At 52.3% G+C, this 23106-nt stretch overlaps 1 protein-coding gene across 3 annotated transcripts in view; it reads right to left on the reverse strand.

The window, feature by feature from the left end:
• The window catches only part of KAZN (kazrin, periplakin interacting protein), a 1229740-nt gene that overhangs the window by 76679 nt on the left and 1129955 nt on the right, over window positions 1–23106 (reverse strand). For all 3 annotated transcript variants that reach the window (XM_008951836.4, XM_014342705.5, XM_034955817.3), the window contains one exon: window positions 6814–6950. In XM_008951836.4, coding sequence (XP_008950084.2) covers window positions 6814–6950 — 137 coding nt within the window. The remainder of the gene's footprint in view (window positions 1–6813; window positions 6951–23106) is intronic.

Consider the following 23106-nt stretch of genomic DNA (forward strand, 5'->3'; position numbering starts at 1 on the left):
GGCCAAGACCTCGTGGGGCCTTGGATGACAGGCCTGGGAGCTGAGGTTCTTTGGGGCTGCCAGCACTTGGGGATCACATGGACATAAGAGGGGAGTGTGGCCGGGCACAGTGGCTCACGCCTGTAGTCTCAGTACTTTGGGAGGCTGAGGTGGATGGATCACCTGAGGTCGAGAGTTCGAGACCAGCCTGACCAACATGGAGAAGCCCTGCCTCTACTAAAAATACAAAGTTAGCTGGGCGTGGTGGCGCATGCCTGTAATCCCAGCTACTCGGGAGGCTGAGGCAGGAGAATTGCTTGAACCTGGGAGGCGGAGGTTGCAGTGAGCCGAGATCCCGCCATTGCACTCCAACCCGGGCAATAAGAGCAAAACTCCATCTCAAAAAAAAAAACAGAAAAAAAAACCAAAAAAAATGCGGGGAGTGGAATACAGAGGGGAGAGGAGGGGGCTGCAGGGGCATGAAGGTCTGGCTAGGAGCTGGGTGCAGTGGCTCATACCTGTAATCCCAGCACTTTGGGACGTGGAGGAGGGCAGATCACTTGAGGTCAGGAGCTCGAGACCAGCCTGGCCAACATGGTGAAACCCCATCTCTACTAAAAAAAAAAAATACAAAAATTCGCCAGGTGTGGTGGCATGCGCTTGTATTCTCAGCTACTCCAGAGGCTGAGGCATGGGAATCGCTTGAACTCAGGAGGCAGAAGTTGCAGTGAGTGGAGATCATGCCACTGCACTCCAGCCTGGGCAATAGAGCGAAACTCTATCTCAAACAAAACAAAACAAAACAAAACAAAAAAAGTCTGGCTGGGGAGGTGACAGTGGTGAGATGAAAGTGGCCTGTTTCCCTTCCATCTGCAGTCACCTGACAGGGAAAGTGCATTTGGCACAGCTTTCAGAAATGTTGCAGTTTTGCCACATTCTGTTTTTTGTTTGTTTGTTTTTGTTTCCTTTTTTTTTTTTTTTAACTTTTTTGAGATGGAGTCTCGCTCTGTCACCCAAGCTGGAGTGTGTAGTGGTGCGATCTTGGCTGACTGCAACCTCTGCATCCTGGGTCCAAGCAATTCTCCTGCCTCAGCCTCCCAAGTAGCTGGGACTACAGGCGGACAACACCACATCCAGATAATTTTTGTATTTTTAGTAGAGGCAGGCTTTCATCATGTTGGCCAGGCTGGTGTTGGACTCCTGACCTCAGGTGATCTGTCTGCCTCAGCCTCCCTAAGTGCTAGGATTACAGGCATGAGCCACCATGCTGGGCCATCGGCCACATTCTGGACAGGCCAAGACCCCTCCTTTCTCAGCAGCCTTGTTCCTGTGCCATCCCCCCACTCCCAGTAGCTCAGGGCCTGGGGTCCTTCCTGCTACCTGCTCCAGTGGAGTCCTACAGGAGTCTGCTGGAGAAATTGGGTGGGCCATGGCAGACTAAGTGGGCACAGTTGCGTGGGCTAGGGAACCTGAGGGTTCCAGTCATCCTGTTCCAGGGGGCCATTTATCATGCACATAAAATGCAAATCATTTTTAGTAACCAGCTGCAAGATCTTGGAAGAGGTGAAATAAAACCAGGACTTGTGGCTTCAGTTTTGCCAAACTGGCTCTAAACATGTGTCCTTGGGTCAGTCACTTGACCCTTGCGGACCTCAGTCTTCCCACCTGTAAAATGGGGCTGGACCCAACAATGACTAAAATATTGTTTTAATGTTGCTATTCCACCGATCTACAGGCGCGACTCTCTCCACTTCTAATATTCGTATCTTAGTATTAAGGTATTAATTTTTTTAAAATGAGTGTTTTCCAAAGTTCATTTTTCTGAATGAATCTGAAGGGCATTATGAAGCCAATCAATAAAAGTGGCACTTGCTGCTCAGCTGTAGCTACAGGGAGCTGCCCCCGGCAGTCATAGCCACAAGGCTTCTATTGAGTAGCGTCAACCCCACCCCAGCTGCTGGTCAGACTTGGGGGATGCCCCTAGTCACCTATGTCTTAAAAAATGACACGGTGCTCTCCATGGGAATTTTATTGCCAAATATGAGATGGATGTTACACTTTGAGATGGATATATTAATTACTCTGATCTGATAACTATACATTCCATGGATCCAAACATCACTATGTACCCCATGAAAATGTATCATTTTTGCCCAAATAATTTTAAAAAACAAATTTGATATATCATGAAAAGACACAGAGAAGCACTGGTATGAAACGCTAGTTTGGCCACTGAAATAGCCAGCACTCTACCCATGGTTCATAGGGACAGCTGTGACCTCCTCTCTGTGGTCGGCCTTGGGTTGTTGAAAATGGCAAACAGTGGGACTCATTCCTTCGTTCCTCTGAACATGCACTGAGTGGTGTGGGGAGGGTGGCCCAGGCCAGGCCCAGTCCTATGAGCTCTGGGGCTGGGGCTCTGGGACTAGACCTCCTGGGTTTGCATCCTGCCTCTACCCCTTTCCATAATCGTGTGGCCCTCGGCCTGAGACTTTACCTAAGTCTCAGTTTTCACCTGTTAAATGGGGGGAATGGGGACAATCACTCCTTGAAGGATTGCTATTAAAGTAGCAAATGTGAAGAGATGAGGGCAGTGCCTGTGCACAGTAGGTGCACAATAAACATCTGCTACTGGTAATATCACATTCATGTCTGTATACAGTAGGTGCACAATAAACGTCTGCTGTTGGTAATAGCACATTCATGTCTGTATACAGTAGGTGCACAAGAAATGTCTGCTGTTGGTAATAGCACATTTATGTCTGTATACAGCAGGTGCACAATAAACATCTGCTATTGGTACTGTCACGGTCATGCCTTATACAGTAGGTGCACAATAAATGTCTGTTACTTGTCATGTTCATGCCTTAAACAGTAGTTGCACAATAAACATCTGCTATTGGTAACACCATGTTCATGCCTGTATACAGTAGGTGCACAATAAACATTGGATATTGGTAACATCACATTCATGCCTGTATACAGTAGGTGCACAATAAACGTCTTCTATTGGTAATACCATGTTCATGCCTGTATACAGCAGATGCACAACAAACGTCTGGTATTGGTAATACCATGTTCATGCCTGTATACAGTAGGTGCACAATAAACATTTGCTATAGGTAATACTGTGTTCATGCCAGCTCCTGCTGAGGTGGCCTCTGAAGGCAGCCATCACCTCAGTCCTTGCCAGGACGATTACCTGGTAACAGCGCCATCGTTTGGATCCTCTTGGACTCTGCTCAGCACCCTCTTGCTTTTTTTTTTCTTTCTTTTCTTTTTTTGAGATAAGGTCTCATTCTGTTGCCCAGGCTGGAGTGCAGTGGCACAATCTGGGCTCACTGCCGCCTCAACCTCCCTGGTTCAAGCAATGCTCCTGCTTCAGCCTCCCAAGTAGCTGGGACTACAGGCGTGTGCCACCCTGCCCCACTAATTTTTAAAATTTTTTGTAGAGATGGAGGTCTCACTCTGTTGTCCAGGCTGGTCTTGAACTCCTGGGCTCAAGTGATCCTCCCACCTTGGCTTCTCAGAGTGCTGGGATTACAGGTGTGAGCCACCGTAACTGGCTGCTTTTCTAAATCCTGATCTGTTCTCCTTCAGGGCATGTGTTCTCAGGGAGCTCTTTCTTCTAGCTCCTGATTCCTGGGTCCTCTGAGACCCTCTGTCCCTCCCAGAAGGTCTTGTCTGGGTTCCTTTCTGCACAGGTCTTGCCTCTCCACCCCATTCCCAGAAACCAGACCTACGACTGGGGTCTGTGTGGGACCAGCCACAGCTCCAATCCTGCCCACCCGGGGCCTTCGTTTCTTCTCCAGGTTTGCCAGTGAGACGAACAACAGGGAGTGGCAGGTGAGGGGTCGGCAGAGGGGCTTTGAAATCCACTGTGGAATTTTCATGATCAAATGGCTGACTCCGAATCCCCGAAAGCAATAATAATGATAATGATAATAATAGTGGTAGCAGGCATATGCCCCTACCCCCCTTGCTTTCCATGCCCCGGGAACCTCAGGGCTGACAGCACTGGGCTGTGAGTAGTTGCAATCTTCATCCTGCTTTACAGATGTGAAGGCTGAGACCGGGGAGAGTCAGCTGTTTGCCCGAGCCACCCCCATAGCGAGTGCAGAGGTGAGATGCTAACCTATCTGTCTGCCCTTAATCCCTGCGTGACCCTGGTCCCAGGAGGAGGAAGCTGGTGGCTCAGGGGACAAGTAGAAGGTCAGCTTGGAGCCTGTCTTCTGCCCCAGGGCCAGCACGTCACTGAAGGCTATGGGCTGGTTCTCTGGCCCCACTGTGTCCTGTCCCCAATAAAAAAGAGGTAACCAGGTTTCCCTGCTGCTGGGCATGGGGCTGGTCAGGCAGAGGCTCTCCCTGCCTTGCCCACTGAAGAAAGACCAAGCTCCTTAGGCCGAGAATGGAGAAATGAGAGAGGTGGACACAGAAGGGGAGGCAGGGAGCAGAGGCGACCAGAAGATGCTGTGCTGAGTGCCAGGGGGTGATGGGGTTGGGGGAAGAGGCGTGCTGCACAGGGGGAAGGCACGTAGGCTCTGGACCCAGGCCCTGTAAGCCCCTGCCCTGCCATCACCGGCTGCATGACCGTGGGTGCGTTATCTCCCCTCTCTGTGTCTATCAGCTCATCTGTGAAATGGGAGGATAACCATATGCCCCACAGTGTCCGTGTGGATGTTAAATGAATGGACACACACGAGGCTCTGAGAACTCTTCCTGTAAGCCCTTGAAGTACATGCCGTAACTCCCACAGCACGCGCCTGTGAGCACACACGTGTACCTGCATCATCAGACAGGATAGCGGGGTCCCCTACCCCTCCCTCTGCATGGAGGTCACTCTGAGCTCCTGGTCTCTGACTCCTTGCTGGTGGCCAAAGGCAATGCTGCTGAGACAGCCTCACCCTAAGGAGCGGACCCCAGGCCCACGAGCTGCACCCCAGGCCCATGAGTTGCTCCCCATGCCAGAGTCTGAGAAAGCAGCCTCTGTGGGCTCCCCTGCCTCCCTCTGCCTTGCTTCTGGGTCGTCCCCTTCCTGCCAAACCATTTGTCTGTGACAGGCATGGGGAGGCTCAGTTCATCTAATATGAAGGGGAGCCAGGCCAAGCAGGCAGGGGAGGGGGAGCTGGGTGGGCAGGGCAGGGGGAGCTGGGCAGGCAGGGCAGGGGAGGGCTGGGCCGAGCAGGCAGGGCAGGGGGAGCCGGGTGGGGCAGGCTAGGCAGAGGGAGCCAGGCGGGCAGGGCAGGGGGAGCCGGGCGGGCAGGGAAGGGGGAGCCGAGCGGGCAGGGAAGGGGGAGCCGGGCGGGCAGGGCAGGGGGAGCCGGGCGGGCAGGGCGGGGGGAGCTGGGCGGGCAGGGTGGGGGGAGCTGGGCGGGCAGGGCGGGGGGAGCTGGGCGGGCAGGGCGGGGGGAGCTGGGCGGGCAGGGCAGGGGGAGCGGGGCAGGCAGGGCAGGGGAGGGCTGGGCCGAGCAGGCAGGGCAGAGGGGGGTGGGGGGACAGGTAGGCAGGGTAGGGGGAGCCAGGCCCTGCTCTCGAGTCGGGCACTGAGGGCAGCTAGAAGTCCCAGATCCCCATCAGGGGCTGTGGTGGCCTGGCCCAGAGAACTCTCGAGGCTCCTTTCATCATAGAAAGGAAGTGATGTGCATGCCCGGGAGGTGACAGTGAGGAATCACCGGTGAAGACCAAAGTGGGTAGGGGGGGACCAAGCATCTAGATTCAAATCCAGTCTGAACACTCTGGTCTCTGAACTGCGGCTCAGAGGCAGCATCTGGGAAGGACTCATTCACCTGGCCTGCTGCTTCCCACTGTTCAAAAAAGGGGCCTCGAGCTGAACACCCTGTGACAAGGGCTGTGACCAAGGTGCCTACGCAGGGCAGAAAACAGAGGCCGGAAGTGCATTCAGCTCGAGGCTGGAGTGCAGTGGTGTGATCTCGGCTCACTGCAACCTCCACCTCCTGGGTTCCAGTGATTCCGTGCCTCAGCCTCCTGAGTAGCTGGGACTGTAGGTGTGCACCACAATGACCGGCTACTTTTTGTATTTTTAGTAGAGATGGGCTTTTGGCCAGGCTGGTCTCGAATTCTTGTCCTCAAGCATTCCACCCACCTGGGTCTCCCAAAGTGCTAGGATTACAGGTGTGAGCCACCGTGCCTGGCCAGGGGACTGACTCTTCTTTAAGTTTTGGTGTCCTCTTTGGCATGTCATACCACAGATACCAGAGAGATACATGATGAAACAAATTCCTCAGTTATCTGACCCATAAACTCCTATTCACCCCACACAGCCCAATGCATATGTCACTTCCTCTGTGAAGCCTTCCAAGACTCCCTCCCTATAGGCAGAACTTCCTGCTGTCTCACTGGGGCTCCCCAGCTCTCTCTTCACACTTTTATTATGGTGTTAGTAAATGTTAGCTATGCGTCTTATTGATGATGCTATACTATGTGCCAGGCACCAGGCTGAGTGCTCGGCATTCATCATCTCATAGAGTCCTTATTGTAGCTTTGAAAGGTCCACCACAATCACCACTCTGCAGAGAGGAAACTGAGGCTCTGAGAGGTCAAGCGAGACCTGTGAGGGCACACACACAAGGAGCCAGGATCTGAATCCCCCGGACTCCTGAGTCCACGCTGTCCTGTTTGCCCAGGAGACATGGAGATCCCTCTCCGGGGGTTGTGCCGGTTTTATCTCGGTGCCTAGGCCTGGCTGGACACATCAAGGGCCTCCCTATCTGTGTTTGGGGATTCAAGAGGCAGAGACTGTGAAGGTGGCCAGCCAGCAGGGGAGGTGGGAGCTGGTGTGTCGGGAGGGGAGGGGAGGGCAGGGCGGCGGCTGACCTTGCGGTGCTGCTCATAGTTGCGGATGAAGTCTCGGAGCTGCTCCTCGCGGCTCTCCAGTGTGGCATACAGCTGCTGCATCTGGCTCACCAGGTCTGTCTTCTCGCCCTTTAAGCGCTTCCGATCAGCTTTCATGGCTGGGGATAAAGGAGAGAGTTAGTTCCCAAGACCCCAGCTGTCCTCTCCAGATGCCTGAGTGCTGAGAAGTGGCATCACCGCCGTCACCTTTGTAACAGGTGAGAAAACAGGGCTCAGAAAGACGAAATGTCCCTTCCATGTGCCCTTGCCACTTGGTGGCCTTCCCAGGATTCCAAGCCAGGCTCACCTATGTCGAGAGCCCCGATTCTCACCTCTCAGCTGTGTCAATCTGACCAGGGAGCAAGTCGTTGTTGAAACTGCTTTCCCAGCCCTAAGCTGGCTGAGTGTTCAATGACGAAGAACTGAGGCCTGGTGGGCTCCAGGGGCCCATGGCTCAGGAAGCGGACAGGGCCTCAGTTCCCTGTCAAAAGGAACCCTGGGCCACCCTGAGCCCACTGGAACCACTCAGTCCAGCCCAACAGCCCCTCCTGCCTCATTTCTTCCGTGGGGAGAAGTATTACGTTAAAAACATGCACTAAGACATATACCAAAAGTGTAGAGCAACAAAAGAAAATACAGATAAATCGGACTTCATCAAAATTAAAACCGTTTGTGTTTCAAAGGATATCATCAAGAAAGTAAAGGACAACTCATAGAATGGGAGAAAATATTTGCAAATCCTGTATCTCATAAGCGGCTTCTATCTGGAATATACAAGTCTCTCTTGCAACTCAATAATAAAAAGAACAGGAAGTCATTTAAACAGGAAGTCAGGTGCGGTGGCTTATGCCTGTAATCCCAGCAATTTGGGAGGCTGAGGCAGGCCGATCACTTGAGATCAGGAGCTCGAGACCAGCCTGGCCAACATGGTGAAACCCCCTCTCTACTAAAAATACCAAAAATTAGCCAGGCGTGGTGGTGTGTGTCTGTAATCCCAGTTATTCGGGAGGCTGAGGCAGGAGAACTGCTTGAACCTAGGAGGTAGAGGTTGCAGTGAGCTGAGATTGCACCACTGCACTCCAGCCTGGGTGAGAAACAAACAAAATGGGCAAAGGATCTGAACAGACACTTCTCCAAGAAATGGCCAATAGGGACATGAAAAAACTCGGTATCAATTGTCATCAGGGAAATGCAAATCAAAACCACAATGAAATACCACTTCACACTCACTAGAATAGCTAAAAATAGAAAACAGACAATAGCAAGGGCTGACGGGATGTGGAGAAACTGGAATCCTCATGCACTGCTGGCAGGAATGTGAAATGGTGCAGCTGCTTTTGGAAAAGTCTGATAGCTCCTCCAAAGATTAAACATCAACTTACCATACGACCCTGCGATTCTACTCCTAGGCATACATCCAAGAGCTATGAAAACATATGTCTACACAAAAACTTATATGCAAATGTTTATAGCATTATTCATCAGAGCCCAAAAGGTGAAAATAACTCGAAAGTCCACCAATGGATGACTAATAAGCAAAATGAGATATATCCACACAATGGAATATTACCTAATAATAAATAAAAACAAGGAGGGCCATTGCTCAGTATGCATGGGGATTGGTTCCCGAACTCCCTGTGGACACCAAAATCCACAGATGCTCAAGTCCTTTATATAAAATGGCATAGTATTTGCACACAACCTACACAATCCCCCCATACACTTTATCTCTAGATCACTTACAATACCTAGTAAAATATAAATGCCACACGAATAGTTGTTATACTGTATTGTTTTGGGAATAATGACAAGAAAAAAAAAATCTGTACATGTTCAGTATAGATACAACCATTCATTTTCTTTTCCGGAGTTTTTTTTTCTTTTCCTTTTTTTTTTAGACAGAGTCTTGCTCTGTCACCCAGGCTGGAGTACAGTGCCGCGATTTCGGCTCACTGCAATCTCCGCCTCCCGGGTTCGAGCGATTCTCCTGCCTCAGCCTCCCAAGTAGCTGGGATTACAGGTGCCCACCACCACCCCAGGCTAATTTTTGTATTTTTAGTAGAGATGGGGTTTCACCATGTTGGCCAGGCTGGTCTCGAACTCCTGATCTCAAGTCATCTGCCTGCCTCAGCTTCTCAAAGTGCTGGGATTACAGGCATGAGTCACAGTGCCTGGTCCCTGACTATTTTTGATCCACGGTTCATTGAATTCATAGATGTGAAACCCATGGATAAAGAGGCCAACGGTACTAATATTTGCAACAACATGGATGAACCTTGAAAACATGCTAAGGGAAAAGGCCAGCCACTAAAGGCCATGTATTATGTGATTCAATTTATATGAAATGTCCACAGCTGGGCGCGGTGGCTCACGCCTGTAATCCCAGCACTTTGGGAGGCTGAGGCGGGTGGATCACAAGGTCAGGAGATGGAGACCATCCTGGCTAACATGGTGAAACCCCGAATCTACTAAAAATACAAAAAGTTAGCCGGGCGTAGTGGCAGGTGCTTGTAGTCCCAGCTACTCGGGAGGCTGAGGCAGGAGAATGGCGTGAACCTGGGAGGTGGAGCTTGCATTGAGCCAAGATTGCGCCACTGCACTCCAGCCTGGGCAACAGAGCAAGATTCTGTCTCAAAAAAAAAAAAAAAAAAAAAAAAAAAAAGAAATGTCCACAATGGGAAAATCTATAGAGACAGAAAGGAGATAAGTGTCTGCCTCGGGCCGGGTGTGGGGGTGGATCGGGGAGGGAGGGGTGATAGCTAAGAGTATGGGATTTTTTTTGAGGTGGTAAAAATGTTCGAACATTGGTTGTTGTGATGGATACATAACTCTGTGAACATACTAAAAACCACTGAATTGGACACTTAAAATGGGTGAACTGCATGGTATGTGAATTACATGTCAATAAAGCTGTTAAGAAAGCAAAACAAAATAAGGCTGGGCGCCTTGGCTCATGCTTGTAATCCCAGCACCTTGGGATCTTCCAGGAGGATCGCTTGAGTCCAGGAGCTCGAGACTAGCCTGGACGACATGGTGAGACCTCATCTTTACAAAAAATAATAATTAAAACAATATGCTAATTGTGGTGGTGCATGCCTGTGGTCCCAGCTACTTGGTAGGCTGAGGTGGGATGATTGCTTGAGCGCAGGAGGTTGAGGCTGCAGTGAGTCATGTTCACGCCACTGCACCCCAGCCTGGGTGACAGAGCAAGATCCAGTCTCTAAAACCAAACCAAAGCAAACCAACACAACACAACACAACACAACACAACACAACACAACACAACACACCCTGAGTAGCTGCCTGGAAGCAGCATGACTTCTGTCCCCTCCAGACTCTCCTTCCCCACAGCGCTGGCTCCTTGGTGCACGGAACAGACTCAGGGCAGCCTCTGACTGCAGGGTGGGCTCCACGGCCTTTGCCCAGACCCCTAGCACTCCATCCTTTTCCTGGAGAGAATACCAAGGAGGGGTTTCTGAGGCTAACCCCTCTCCACAGCCTCCTTGTGTCTGGAGTTGTGGAGGTGGTGGTGGGGGTTAGGGAGGCAAAGCAACTCTATGACTCTGGAAACTTCCAGCCTGACAAGGCCAGAGTGGTCATTTGTTTAAAATCACACAGCCATGTCTGACCCCAAAGTCGACACCCGACCCTATGTTCTGCTGCCTCCACATTGAAGCTCCCTAAACCTGGAGGGTCCCCAGCCCCAAGGCTAGCTGAGGGCAGAATATGGGATGGCAATGACTGTGCCATCCCATCTTGTCCTGAACGTCCAATCCTGCAGACTCAGCCTGTGTACATGAGAAAGCTGGAGACACCAGGTATGGCCTAAGGACTGAGGGATCTGAGCTCCTGGCCCAGTGTCCAACATAAGCTCCCCAGGTGGAAGGCAGGTCAGCTGGGCCATGTCACCACGGGGAGGAGGCCCACGCAGTGGGGACCCCAGGTCTCAGGCAGCTGTTTAAATTCCAGCTTTGAGCTTCCTGGCTCCCACAGCTGGATCTGTCCTCTCCTGCCTGGCTTGGCTGAGCAGCAGCTTAGGTCACCAGGGCCGGAATTCCAGGCCTGCTGGGCTGGAACCTTAAAGGGCTGGGACGGTAGAGTCCATGGAGAGAGGACTCTTCTGCTTCACTCCTGCCAGGCAGCGGGTGGGCCCTGCAGGCCTCAGGCAGTGGGTGGGAGGCCCCCGCACCACTAGGCTAGTTTTGTGCCCTGCCCCCTAACATGATGCGACCACATTGCTGGTGAACCTCACATTAAGATGACCCAACATCTAAAGATGTATGACCAGGCGCGGTGGCTCAGGCCTGTAATCCCAGCACTTTGAGAGGCGAGCGGAGCACTCGAGGTCAGGAGTTCGAGACCAGCCTGGCCAACAGGTGAAACCCCGTCTCTACTAAAAATACAAAAATTAGCCGGGCGTGGTGGCGTGTGCCTGTAGTCTCAGCTACTCCAGAGGCTGAGGCACAAGAATCGCTTGAACCCTGGAGGCAGAGGTTGCAGCGAGCCGAGATTGCACCACTGTACTCCCACCTGGGAGACAGAGTGAGACTCTGTCTCAAAAAATAAAATAATACATAAAAATCAAAATAAAAATAAAGATGCATCCCGGTCAGAAGGCTCCTTAAGGAAGAGCCGGGGCCCCGCTGTCGCTGATGAATGGGAAATTTCCATTTGCACATGCGCATGGGATCCTGGCCGCCCTCCTAGGAGAGGCAGGTGCATGGGTGAGTATTTTTATCATCCCATCTCACAGAGGGGGAAACGAAGACCACACAGCTGGTTAATGGCACAGCTGGGGTGGAATGGGTGCCTGACTCAGTTTCAGGCTGGTTTCATGCTGGCGGGCTGGAGAGTAGCAGGAGAGCACTGCTGAGCTTGGGGAGTGGCTCCTGGAGGGCAGGGGCGCTGACCCCAGCCATGCTATCACTGTGGCTTCCTGGAGCCTCACTGGGCCCTCCTGCTCCAGTGGAAAGAAGCTGCTACTCAGCAGGTCGCATGGGCTCCCTGGGGGATTTACACCGCTGCCCTCTGGTTGGCAGGGAAATCATGCCTCTGCTTTCTGGTTGGAAATGAATGACCCCTGCCCGCCTAGGCTCTGAATTGCCTCCTACATTATCCACATCTCCATGAGAACCAAACTCCAGACTCTGCTCTTGGCAGTTGGAGACCTTGGGAGGGGACCCCCCCCCCAGCACCTCAACATGGCATTCCCGGGCCTTTCCTCTCACAAATGGCCTTTGGGGGGATGCAGGGCAGCCTCTTGTGGCTTCTGTGGGTCTCCCTGCTCCTCCATCCTTGTTATCATTTATCCGGCAGTCCAAGGGGTGTGTGTACGTGTTCCTGGCTCTGCGTGTGCAACGTGTGGGCTGCCTCCATGGTGGGGTGCAGGCTGTGCCTCCTGCATCTAACCTGGGGCTCTCTGAGAGCAAGATCTGAGCCTGTGCCTTTAGATTATTCGCTTCTGCCTAAGAGGGGACCTGCAGCTCTCCCCAAATTGTTCAATGAAGCACCTAGTGTACGCCAGGCTTGCTGCTGTGAGGACAGGAGTGAGCCAGACGTGGTTCCTGCCTTGTGGGAGGCTGACGCTCTCATAGAGGAGACAAACTCACACCTATGGCTGGCACTGGCACCATCCACCCTCCTCCTCACCATGATGCTCCGATTCTGTTTGGTGGGGAATGTGTCCACCTAAAATGTTCAATTTCCCAAGCTCCCTTGCAGCTACAAGCGGCAGGTGTCACAGTTCTGGCCATTAAGATGCACACAGATGCCCACTGGGAAATCTAGTTTTCTTTATAAGCCCTTTTTTGAGCACAAGGATGGAAGATATGAGCTAAGAATGGGGAGGAGAAAGAAAAACAGAAGAGGCCAGGGTCCCCGATGGTACCACCCAGCCGGGGATGCCTTACAGCAGGAGAATAACAAACCCCAATATTTTTGGGGTTTATTGTTACATGCAGCCCAGCACATTCCTAACAGACACACCAGGGCAGGCTGTGAGTCATGCTGCTACCCTCTCCCATGAGGCTTCACTTCATGGTTCTTTTCCACGGGCGCTCCTCGCTCTGCCCACCTCTGGGCTGGACTCTGCCAGGCTAACGACCAAGACAACACAAAAACTGAATCTTTAGGAATGAATGCCAGGTGAAGAACAACTACAAATAACACAAAGGTGCCGCAAGCTCTGTCGCGTACACAAGGAGGCGACATCCAGTTTGCACATGGCAGGTGCTGCAACTCTACACAAACAAGGAGGCTGGTGCGATGGGCCCCCAAGAAATAATTTAAAATCTACACACAGCTATGAAAATGATGCAATGGAACTCTTCCTTTCTTCCTCATAGGTCTGCTTTTTTCTCTCCTTCAAAACCCGTTCCCCAAATGCTCCTAATGCAAGATGAGCTGCCAGCCTGCAAGGCATGGCTGTGTTTCTCTGGGACTGGCCTCCTGACTCAGCTCCTAGCTCCCCAGTGCTCTGCATGACTTCCCAATCATCTGGCTTCACCCACGCGGGTCCTATTCCAGCAGCCAAGCCACTGGAACCACTGCCATGGTGACTGGTGATGTCACGCCCAGCAGGCCCTGCAGGATCATGGAATGAGACCAGCCCGCTCCTGGGAATGTGGGGACTCTGGAGGTGGGAGGGAGGGTGTGTGGGGAGGCACTTATTTTTCCAACTCAGAGGTGGCCACATGCATGCCTGAGACCAGGGTGTAACCAGGGGCCCAGCTGTGGCCCCACGATGATGGCACGTCTCTGAGCTGGGCCCTGCCAGGCGAAAGACCGAGACAACACAAAAGCTGAATCTTTAGGAATGAATGCCCAGTGGAGAACAACTAAAAACGACACAAAGGAGCCTCTGGGCTCTGTCGCGTACACAATGAGGTGACATTCAGTTTGTTCTCAAGCTCCCACCACAGACCTTTCTTCCTTCTCTGACTTCGGATGCCACAGCCCCTAACCCAGATGTGGGACATGACGGAGCGAGACTCCATCTCAAACAAACAAACAAACAACCACTGTGGGCCCAATCCTGGATGTCGCAAGGTCAGGAGCTCTTGTAAAAATTTCCAGCCTGGGTGTACACCCTGGACAAACATGCGCTCAGAGGTGAGGAGGGAGGAATCGGTCCACGTCAGACGATCCCAGCTGCTGCCAGCAGGGGCCCCCCCCTTTCTTTTCCATGCAATGTTCCTGACCCATGGAACCTTCAGGAACTACATTCTGCCAAATGAGGGGTGGGCAGGTAAGGGCCAGAAAGCCTGGCAAACCAATCTGGCAAACTCGAACCTCTAATAAACACCCATCAGAATGTGAGGCTCTCGGAGTTCTTCTAGCTTAGCTTCCCTTTACAGATGGGGAAACTGAGGTCCAGAGACGAGGCAAGAATGCCCAATGCACAGAGAGTCAGCTGAGGTCTCCCGACTCTTAGGCCAAGGCAGCTGAGTTAGAAGCACTGGCTTGGGGCCGGGAGCGGTGGCTCACGCCTGTAATCCCAGCACTTTGGGAGGCCGAGGCGGGCAGATCACGAGGTAAGGAGAACCGGACCATCCTGGCTAACACGGTGAAACCCCGTCTCTACTAAAATTACAAAAAATTAGCCGGGAGTGGTGCGGGCGCCTGTAGTCCCAGGTACTTGTGAGGCTGAGGCAGGTGCATGGTGTGAACCCGGGAGGCGGAGCTTGCAGTGAGCCGAGATCGCGCCACTGCACTCCAGCCTGGGCGAAAAAAAAAAAAAAAAAAAGAAGCACTGGCTTGGGAATCTGCCTAAGTTTGATTAAGCCTCGGTTTCCTCATCTGTAGACGGCAGCTGACAGTACAGTCAACCCTTGGTATTGTGTGGCATCGGTTCCAGGAGCTCCCCCAAATACCAAAATCCACCGATGCTCAAGTCCCCGATAAAACATAGTATTTGCAAATTATCTACACGCGTCCTCCCGTGTACTGTAAATCATCTCTAAATTACCTATAATACTTTATACAATGTAGATGCTATGTAAGTAGTTGTCACACTGCATTGTTTAGAGAAAAATGATAAGAAATATGTCTTGTGCATATTCAGTACAGGCACAACTATCCATTTTTTTTTTTCCAAATTATTTTCGATCCTTGGTTGGTTGAATTCATGGATGTGGAACCCATGGATCCAGAGGGCTTAATCATTTCTGCCATAGGGACAAGCTATCTGGTCTTGAGTGACTGTGGGGTGCTGACCTTGAGCATTTTGGGAGACGAGAACCTCAGAAAGACACAGCTGCAGAGTTGGGCGTGGGGGTCCCAGGTTCTGGTGCTGCTTTTTTCCCCCGCTCTAAGCCTCGGTTTTCCCCCAGCATAATGAGGGTGTTGGATTCTGTGAGCTTCCTTTTAGCTTCTGAAATCCCAACAGACCTCACCTTTGTCACTTGCTCCTTAGCAGCTGCGGGGCCTGAGACCCCACATACAACTTCTCTGAGCTTCCCTATCCCCAGCTGTTAAGCTGTGCATGATCGTCTCCACCTGGCAAGGCTCTAGGTGACAGGACCCAGGACAGAGCTCAGCTGCATACAGCAGGTGCTCAGTGTTAACCTCTCTTCCTATCTTCCAGCTCCCCGTGGCTCCCAGGCCTGAGCTCAGGCTCCAGGAGGCCCCAGAAAATACAGGCTGACTTGAGCAATAGGCAGGTTTCCAAGTAAAGAGCCCCGGGGAAGAGACCCAGGTCAGGGAGAAGGAAAGGGCCAGTCGAGGGCAGCAAGTTCAAGGCCACAAATTTATGGTCCTGGGATGGGCGGACAGCAGTTTATTTGCTTTTTTTCCGTTTCAAAGATGAATAAGATGAGTTCGGAAGAGGTTAAAGTTTAACCTGCTTTATAAAGGTTAATCAGGTTCTCGTCACATCAGGTGGTGCTCAGGTCTTGAACTCCTGACCTCAAGTGATCCGCCCGCCTTGGCCTCCCAAAGTGCTGGGATTACAGGCCTGAGCCACTGCTCCCAGTTTGCTCCCCACAATGTTAATTTCCTTTATCTTCTCACCACGAGGTGAAGTGGGTTGACCGGCTCGCACAGCCAACAAGTGGCTGACCTGGAACTTGATCCCAGAACTTTGTCGCTCAGGCCCATGATCTTTCCAGATGACCCATAGACCCTCTCTCCAAGTGCACCCTGGAAAGTTAGTCAGCATGACCCTTCCAACCTCCTGCCTGGGGCAGGAAAGGCAAATATCTGGAATAGCTTCTTATTTTCCAGTAACACGCCAGGGAAGACATGACTAATCAACTTGGCTCCCTAGGAAGCTGGGTTGATTAGGGATGTCTGCCATGGCACGGGAGGGAAACAGGGCAGGTTTGCCAGCTCTGCTCCTGACAGGGAGGCAGGTGCCAGTAGTGCCTGGTCGGGGCTGGCATGTTTGAGAACTATTCTGGTCAGCGCTGTGCCAATTACCAGCATATTCCATGGAACCAAGGGCAATTCTACTTAACCAAAAAAGTGAGAACCAATTTTCTCAACTGGTAGAAAATGAGTCTATTCACACCAGTGAGATGGTGGCAAAAAAACTCCAAACAGCTTGCTTAAGGGTGAAAGAGCAGACTTCATTTCCCTCAACTGGGCCAAAGGTAAGTGAAGGATTAATGAGTTTACTTATTTTCATGTCCACTCCCAACCTGTGATATAAGTTCCTGGAGGGCAGGGACCTGGTCTGTCCTGTTCACTGCTGTATCCTCCATAACAACAGCAGTGCCTGGCACATAGTGAGTGCTCAGGAAATAGTGACTTTCAAATGAATGACTGAATTAGGTGGACAGCCCCAGGGACAGCAGGATCCTGTGCCATGAGGGCAGAGGACATCTTGTTTTTCTTTGCCTGTCTCCTCTTGCCCTCCCTGGGAGGGACAGGCCATGCTGATTTCCCTGTGCCTCCTGACAGAACCCTGAGCATCAGTCCTGGTGATCTCGGAGCTGGCCACGGCATGGCTGAAGTTCTTATTAAGCTGCCTTGGGCTTGGTGAACTGTGTCCACATCCCAGCCAGGAATGAGAAGACTCAAGTGGACCAAAGTTTCTGCTAATCCAGAGTGCTCAAATTTTAAGGTGCCCAGGGCTGGGGAAAGACCCCAGACATTGTGCTTCCCACAGAGGTGAGACCCCAGGTCCAGGAGTGTGAGGGTCACTTCTCCTACCAGGCTCTCCCGCTATTAGCCTGGCTGCTGCTGTGCCTTCCCTCCGCTGGAAACTGAGGCCTCCCCTTTTCTACAAGAGGCTCCTCGGACCATCTGAGTTCTTTGCACTTGGATGTGCCCTCTATTGAATTTTTCTCAGCATCATTGGAACATGCAATTCTCTCTCACATCTTTCACAGAAAACCTTCATTTGATCCCATGTCCCTCTCCAGCTCTCATTCCATTTCTCTTCTTCCTTTTGGAACAAAAATGTTCAAAAGGGTTGACCGTATCATCGTCTCCATTTCCCTCCCACCATCCTCTCTGGGACCAGCTCTGGCTTTTCCATGCCGGTCGCCAACGACCTCTGAGTGTGAATCCACATTCTCCATCTGATGAGCTCTGCCTCCAGCAGGCGATGCAGGTGATGACAAGTCTTCGCTTGACCTCCAGGGCCTGTGTTCCTGGTTTCCTCTCATTTCTGCCTGCTCCGTTTTGGACTCTGTTCCCTTCTGACCTCTGGGCATTGGTGGCTTCAGTCCAACCACAGGCTTCAGCCTGGACCTCATCCCTGAACTCCAGACCCAGAGCCCAGAGCGTCCACACCTCTGCTTGAACCTCTAAAAGCCACTCAAACCTAACACATCCAAGATAGTCCCTGACCAGTCCCCAAGAATCTGCTCTTCTCAGTGCCCTCAAACTCAGTTCACAGTGGCCTTAGCCTCCCTGATGCTCTCTGGAATCTTCCTTGACCACCCCCCCAAACTTTTCTCATACTCCACCCCCAATTAATCAGCCGACCACGCCAGCTCTGCCTTCAACATGGCACCAGGACCTGGGCCCTTCTTACCACTCCTCAGTCACTACCCTGCTCACCCACCCGGGCTGTGTCACCACCCCCCCCCCCATATCTGGGTCACACGGTAGTCTCCTAACTGGTTTTCCAACCCTTCAGTAGATGTCAACCCTGCCATGGAGCTGTCCCCTTAAAAGGCAGCTCAGACCATGTCACTTCTCTGCTTCTCTCCCACAACTCCTGTCCCCCTCAAGGGGGAGCACAAAGTCCTTCCAATGGTCTACAAGGGCCCCCCAAGATCTGTCTCCAGGTCCTGTACCCATCCTCCCCCAGCTCACATTCCGGGTAAGCTGCCCTGGCCTCCTGGCTGTCCATGCACTGGCCTCCTTCCTCGGGACCTCTGCATGAGCTGTTCCCTCTGCCTGGAAGGCCCTCCTTCCTTCCCCCTCCTACCCACGTGTCTCACTTCCTCCCATCTCCTCTTTATTCAAACATGCCTTTCTCGGCAACCTCTTCCCTGGACACCCTTCCCTGTTCTTTGTTTTCCTTTGAACTGGCCACCAACTTAACACTGTGTATTCTGTGTTTATCGTGGGAAATGTTCACTGAAGCAAGCACCTCCTCCTTTCCCCTGAAGACTCCCCTACCCCATACCCTGCTGAGAATTCAATGCAGCTTGTTCCTGGATTTCTAAGCACACATCTCATGCCAAGCATGATCATGGCCTTGCCCATCCACTACCCGGCCCTACAGGAATCCACACTAGCAGCCTGGAAACCAGACCCCCAGCTCAGGACCTACCCACCCCTAAGACTAGCCTAGAGGCCACCTGAAGGCAGGGCCTGGGCCTCAGCTATTTCTAGGAGCTGGCATTCGGCAACAGCCCCTGGCAGGTAAAGGAAAGGGTTAACAGGTAACCTGGGGGCTTAAGCAGGCTGTCAGAGGCTCAGTGCTCACCATTTCCAAATATCCTAATCTGCCCCTTCCCTGGTTCTCCAGCTGAGGGACCCAGGACCATCCAGGTAGAACCCGCAGCTGTGCACAGAGCCTACCAGGGATCATGAGTCAGACAGGTGCATGAGCGGGGACCTAGAACACCCCCCCCCACCTAGAGGGGGTGACTGACCGAATGTGGCCCAGTCATGCCAGGCCTCCCAAAGTTTTGAGAAAATTCCCAACTCCAGGTGATGGCTACTTTCCATGCCTTAAATGTCTCCCAATGTTTCCACATTGGCAACTGATCACAAGTCCAGCCATGTCTGTGGGCTCGGCTGGGTGCTGACTGCTGACCTGAGTGAGTGTCCACAGAAGAGGGAGCAGGAGAGATTTGGGCCCATCCATGGCTGAGGGACCAGGCTCTACAGACAAAGGCCTGGACTCTCAGCCTGGCCCTACCATTTGCTTGTTGTGACCTTGGGTAAGTGCATTTTGCCTCACGTGTCAAATGGGGATAATAGTATTGAATAATGCGTATTGAATGAGAGCAAAAGCTCCCCGACCGCAAAACTCCGGTTAACCACGCAGAGTGACTGCCTAACAGCCAGAGAGTCTCAGGCTGGACTGGGCAGACTCTTGAGAAGGAAGCAGCACCCTGGGGCAGGGTGCCGGGGTGGTTCTCAGCAGAGCTGCAAGACCACTGGATAGACCCATTTGGAGCCAGGGCAGGGAAGTGATGGGAGGGAGGGGGGTGCATGGCCCGTCCTGGCCATCTGGAGAGCCTCTGCCTCAGGCATGGATGCATGAGGCTTGGCTGTGTCCCCACCCAAATCTCATCTTGAATTGTAGCTCCCATAATTCCCACGTGTTGTGGGAGGGACATGGTAGAAGGTAATTGAATCCTGGGGGCAGCTTTCCCTGTACTGTTCTCATGGCAGTGAATAAGTCTCACGAGATCTGATGGTTTTCCCCTGGCTCTCATTCTCTCTCTTGCTGCCACCATGTAAGGAGTGCCTTTTGCCTTCCGCCATGATTATGAGGCCTCCCCAACCTCTTTTTCTTTGTAAATTTCCTAGTCTCGGGTATGTCTTTATCAGCAGCATGAAAACGAACTCATACAGATGCCAGGAGCCAGGGCTTCCAATGGGAAAGGGCTGGAAATGGCTAGGCCAGTCCCAGGGAGGGGACCGAAACCTGCAGACAGAGTGTCTGTCATAAGAGGGACTGCAGGGAGCCACAGGGGCCCTCTGCAGGCTTCAGGGTGCTAACTGCACGCAGGGCACACTGTCCCTGCCACCACCCCGGCTCAGGACTGCCCCTGGAAGAGCTCAGAGGTCACCTGGAAGCCAGGAGGGCGGAGGGCCCCGGGAAGCAGGCCCCCACTGCCTGCTCCTCCCCGAGGGAGACAGGAGGCCAAGGTATACCAGCAGGAGGGAAATGGGAGGGGCCGGGACTGGGAGGGGGTGGTGTTTGTTTTCCAGCCTCTGAAGGGGAGTCCAGGAAATGTCCTCCTTCCTCCCAATCACCACTAAAAATAGTGGCAGGGAATGGGCCCGGAACACGGACATTCCCTAGGTTGAAGCGGGAGGGGGAAATGGAGATTTCTGGAAATGCAATATCAGCCTCAGGCCCCATGCCCCACACAACGAGGACTATTTTTAAAGGCTTGTGTGGGTGTGTGAGGTCGTCTGCAGGCAAGATAATGGCGTGGGCTCGGTCTTGAGAAAGGAGGAAGAGGCAGCATGGAGCAGGGAATGGCCGGTGGACAGGGAGGCAGGACACTGGGGTGCAAACCAGCATGCTGTGTGGCCTTGGGAACTCAGGCACCCTCTCTGGGTTTTGGTGTCCTACTCAAGACTGTCCACCAGGAAGCTGCCCTGGGTGCCTAGTGATATGGACTGGTCTCACCCCTGCTGCGTAACAGAGACACAGCAGGGTTGTTGAAGGCAGATGCAGGCAGCAGCCTTTTCCCAGAAAAGTTTACAAGAGAGGAGAGAGGCTGCAGAGAGCAGAGCTCACGAGTGAGAACCCGGAGCCAGACAATCTGGGTTCACATCCAGCTCTGCCGCTCCCTAGAGTGATGTGGGGGGACCTGGGGCAAGTCACGTCATGCCAGCGTTTTTGCCATCTGTAAAAGGAATGAAAAGAGTTCCTACCTGGGTATATGTCTGAAAGGCCTGCATCTGTGCGTTCACCTGCATGAAAAAGTTCACAGCGGCCCTATTTGTAAAAGCTCCAAACTAGAAACTCCCCAGACACCCTTGATCAGGAGAATGGCCGCAGCCACTGTGATCCCTTCACATGGTGGATGGCTTGACCTGGTGAGAATGAATGAATGATGGCCACACATGACGCAGAAGAGCCACACGGACCGAGTGTCGCGCTTCTGGAGCCAGACACAGATGAGTATATACTGTACACAGTGCTAAGAAGAGATGATGCAAGAGGGGCAGAATTAATCTCCGTGGCTAGAAGTCAGCGACAGGCTACCTTCGGAGGGGGACAGTGGCAAGAAAGGTGCACAGGAGGGCTTCTGGGAAGCGAATGAGGTCCTATTCTTGATCTGGGTGCTGATTACACAGTATATTCAGTTTGTAAAAGTTCTCCAAGATATAAACTTGAGATTCATGTATTATGTGAGTATTATGTGATCCTTTAATTAAAAGCTTTTAGAAACAGCATCCACCTCATAGCACTGGTTTTGTATATGCAATGCCCTCGGAACAGTGACTAGTGTGTGGGGAATGCGGTAACCCAGCTTGTATCACCTGGAGGGCTGTGGGTCCCCATGACGTCAGCAGACACCCGCCTGGGGTAGCAGTGAGGCAGGGCAGCTCCAGGTGTGGGCAAGGTAGGCGCTGTTCCCACTGTGAGTCCCCAGGGCCCCTGGGGCTGGGGAAGGAAGATGAGCTGTAGGGTTGGTCCTGGGTTCAAGTCCAGCTCAGTCCTGCACAGGCCACGACAACGCTGTGTGACTGTGGTTAGTTAAGGGGGAGGACATTCATGGAGGTGCCAGGCAGTACTTGGCATGATGAAAGGTGGTGGCTTCCCCAGCACTAATAATGACAACAGCAATGATAACCGATGATAACAATCACCACAGTAACAGCCGTAGTCAGCATTTATTGAGTGATTCCTATGGGGTGGGTATTATTCTACACCTTGCATGTTTTCATTCAAATTTTCCTCAAAGCAATCCTGAGAGGTAATGCCATCATTCTCCCCAGTTTACAAATGAAGAAACTGGCTGGGCTTGGTGGCTCACGCTTGTAATCCCAGCACTTTGGGAGGCCGAGGCAGGTGGATCACTTGAGGTCAGGAGCTCGAGACCAGCCTGGCCAACATGGCGAAACCCTGTCTCTACTAAAAATACAAAAATTAGCTTGGCGTGGTGGCGGGCGCTTGTAATCCCAGATACTAGGGAGGCCGAGGCACAAGAATTGCTTGAACCAGGGGGGCACAGGTTGCAGTGAGCTGAGGTTGCACCACTGCACTCCAGCCTGGGTGACAGAGCAAGACTCTGTCTCAAAGAAACAAACAACCAAATGAAGAAACTGAGGCAAAAGTAGATTACACTGACCCAGCTGGTAAGAGGCAGAGCCAGGTTCAGGCTGGGTGGGTCTGGTTCTGAGCCCCCTGCTCTTAATCATATCCAGGTAGGCAGTCCCTGGTGTAGCAAGGCTGGGGCAGACGCTGGACCTGGGCATGGAATGGGGGTGCAGTGGGGAGCAGTGGAGCCTGGTGGTCCCACCCTGCAAGGCCTTTCATCACCCTGGAGGCCACAGGCCCCAGTTGTCCCTGGAAGGTGTGGAGGTACATGCCAGGTCCTCTCACAGACCCAGTATGGCTGCTGGGATAAGATGAGTCTCAGTCTGGCTGGGACTCACAGCAGGTCACTAAGGATTCAGGTCCTGCTCAGCCTCCCGCCCGCCATGTGCCTTCAGGACATCCAGCAACTTCTCAGAGCCTCAGTGTTTAACTCTGTGAAATGGGCACAATAACAACCTAGCAACCTCACAGGTGGAAACGATATCTGAAGATGAGCTTTAGAATCCACAGAGATTTTAAAGGTGTGAAGACAGCTGTTAATGGGAGGGGAGGGCAGCTGCTGGGGGGCTGTGGCTGCCCGCCTGTGCCAGTCCAAGTGGGTAAGTCTGTCTACTTCTGGCATTCAGCATCAACCAGACACCGTGGCCCAGGATCCCAGCCATGATCTCAGACCCCCTTTCGGTCACAAAACACTGTGATCTTTGCTTGTCTGACTTCTGTGAGACCCCCACAACTACTTCCTAATTTAGTAGAGGAAGAAAGGAGTGTTTTGTTTTTTTTTTAAATCAACTCCCTAAAGCCTCTGCAGCAACAATTATTATTTTCAATTTTTGTGATCCTGTCTTTGATTTTTCCCTCTTCCA

Source organism: Pan paniscus, chromosome 1 (genome assembly GCF_029289425.2).
Source record: "Pan paniscus chromosome 1, NHGRI_mPanPan1-v2.0_pri, whole genome shotgun sequence".
Lineage (NCBI taxonomy): Eukaryota > Metazoa > Chordata > Mammalia > Primates > Hominidae > Pan > Pan paniscus.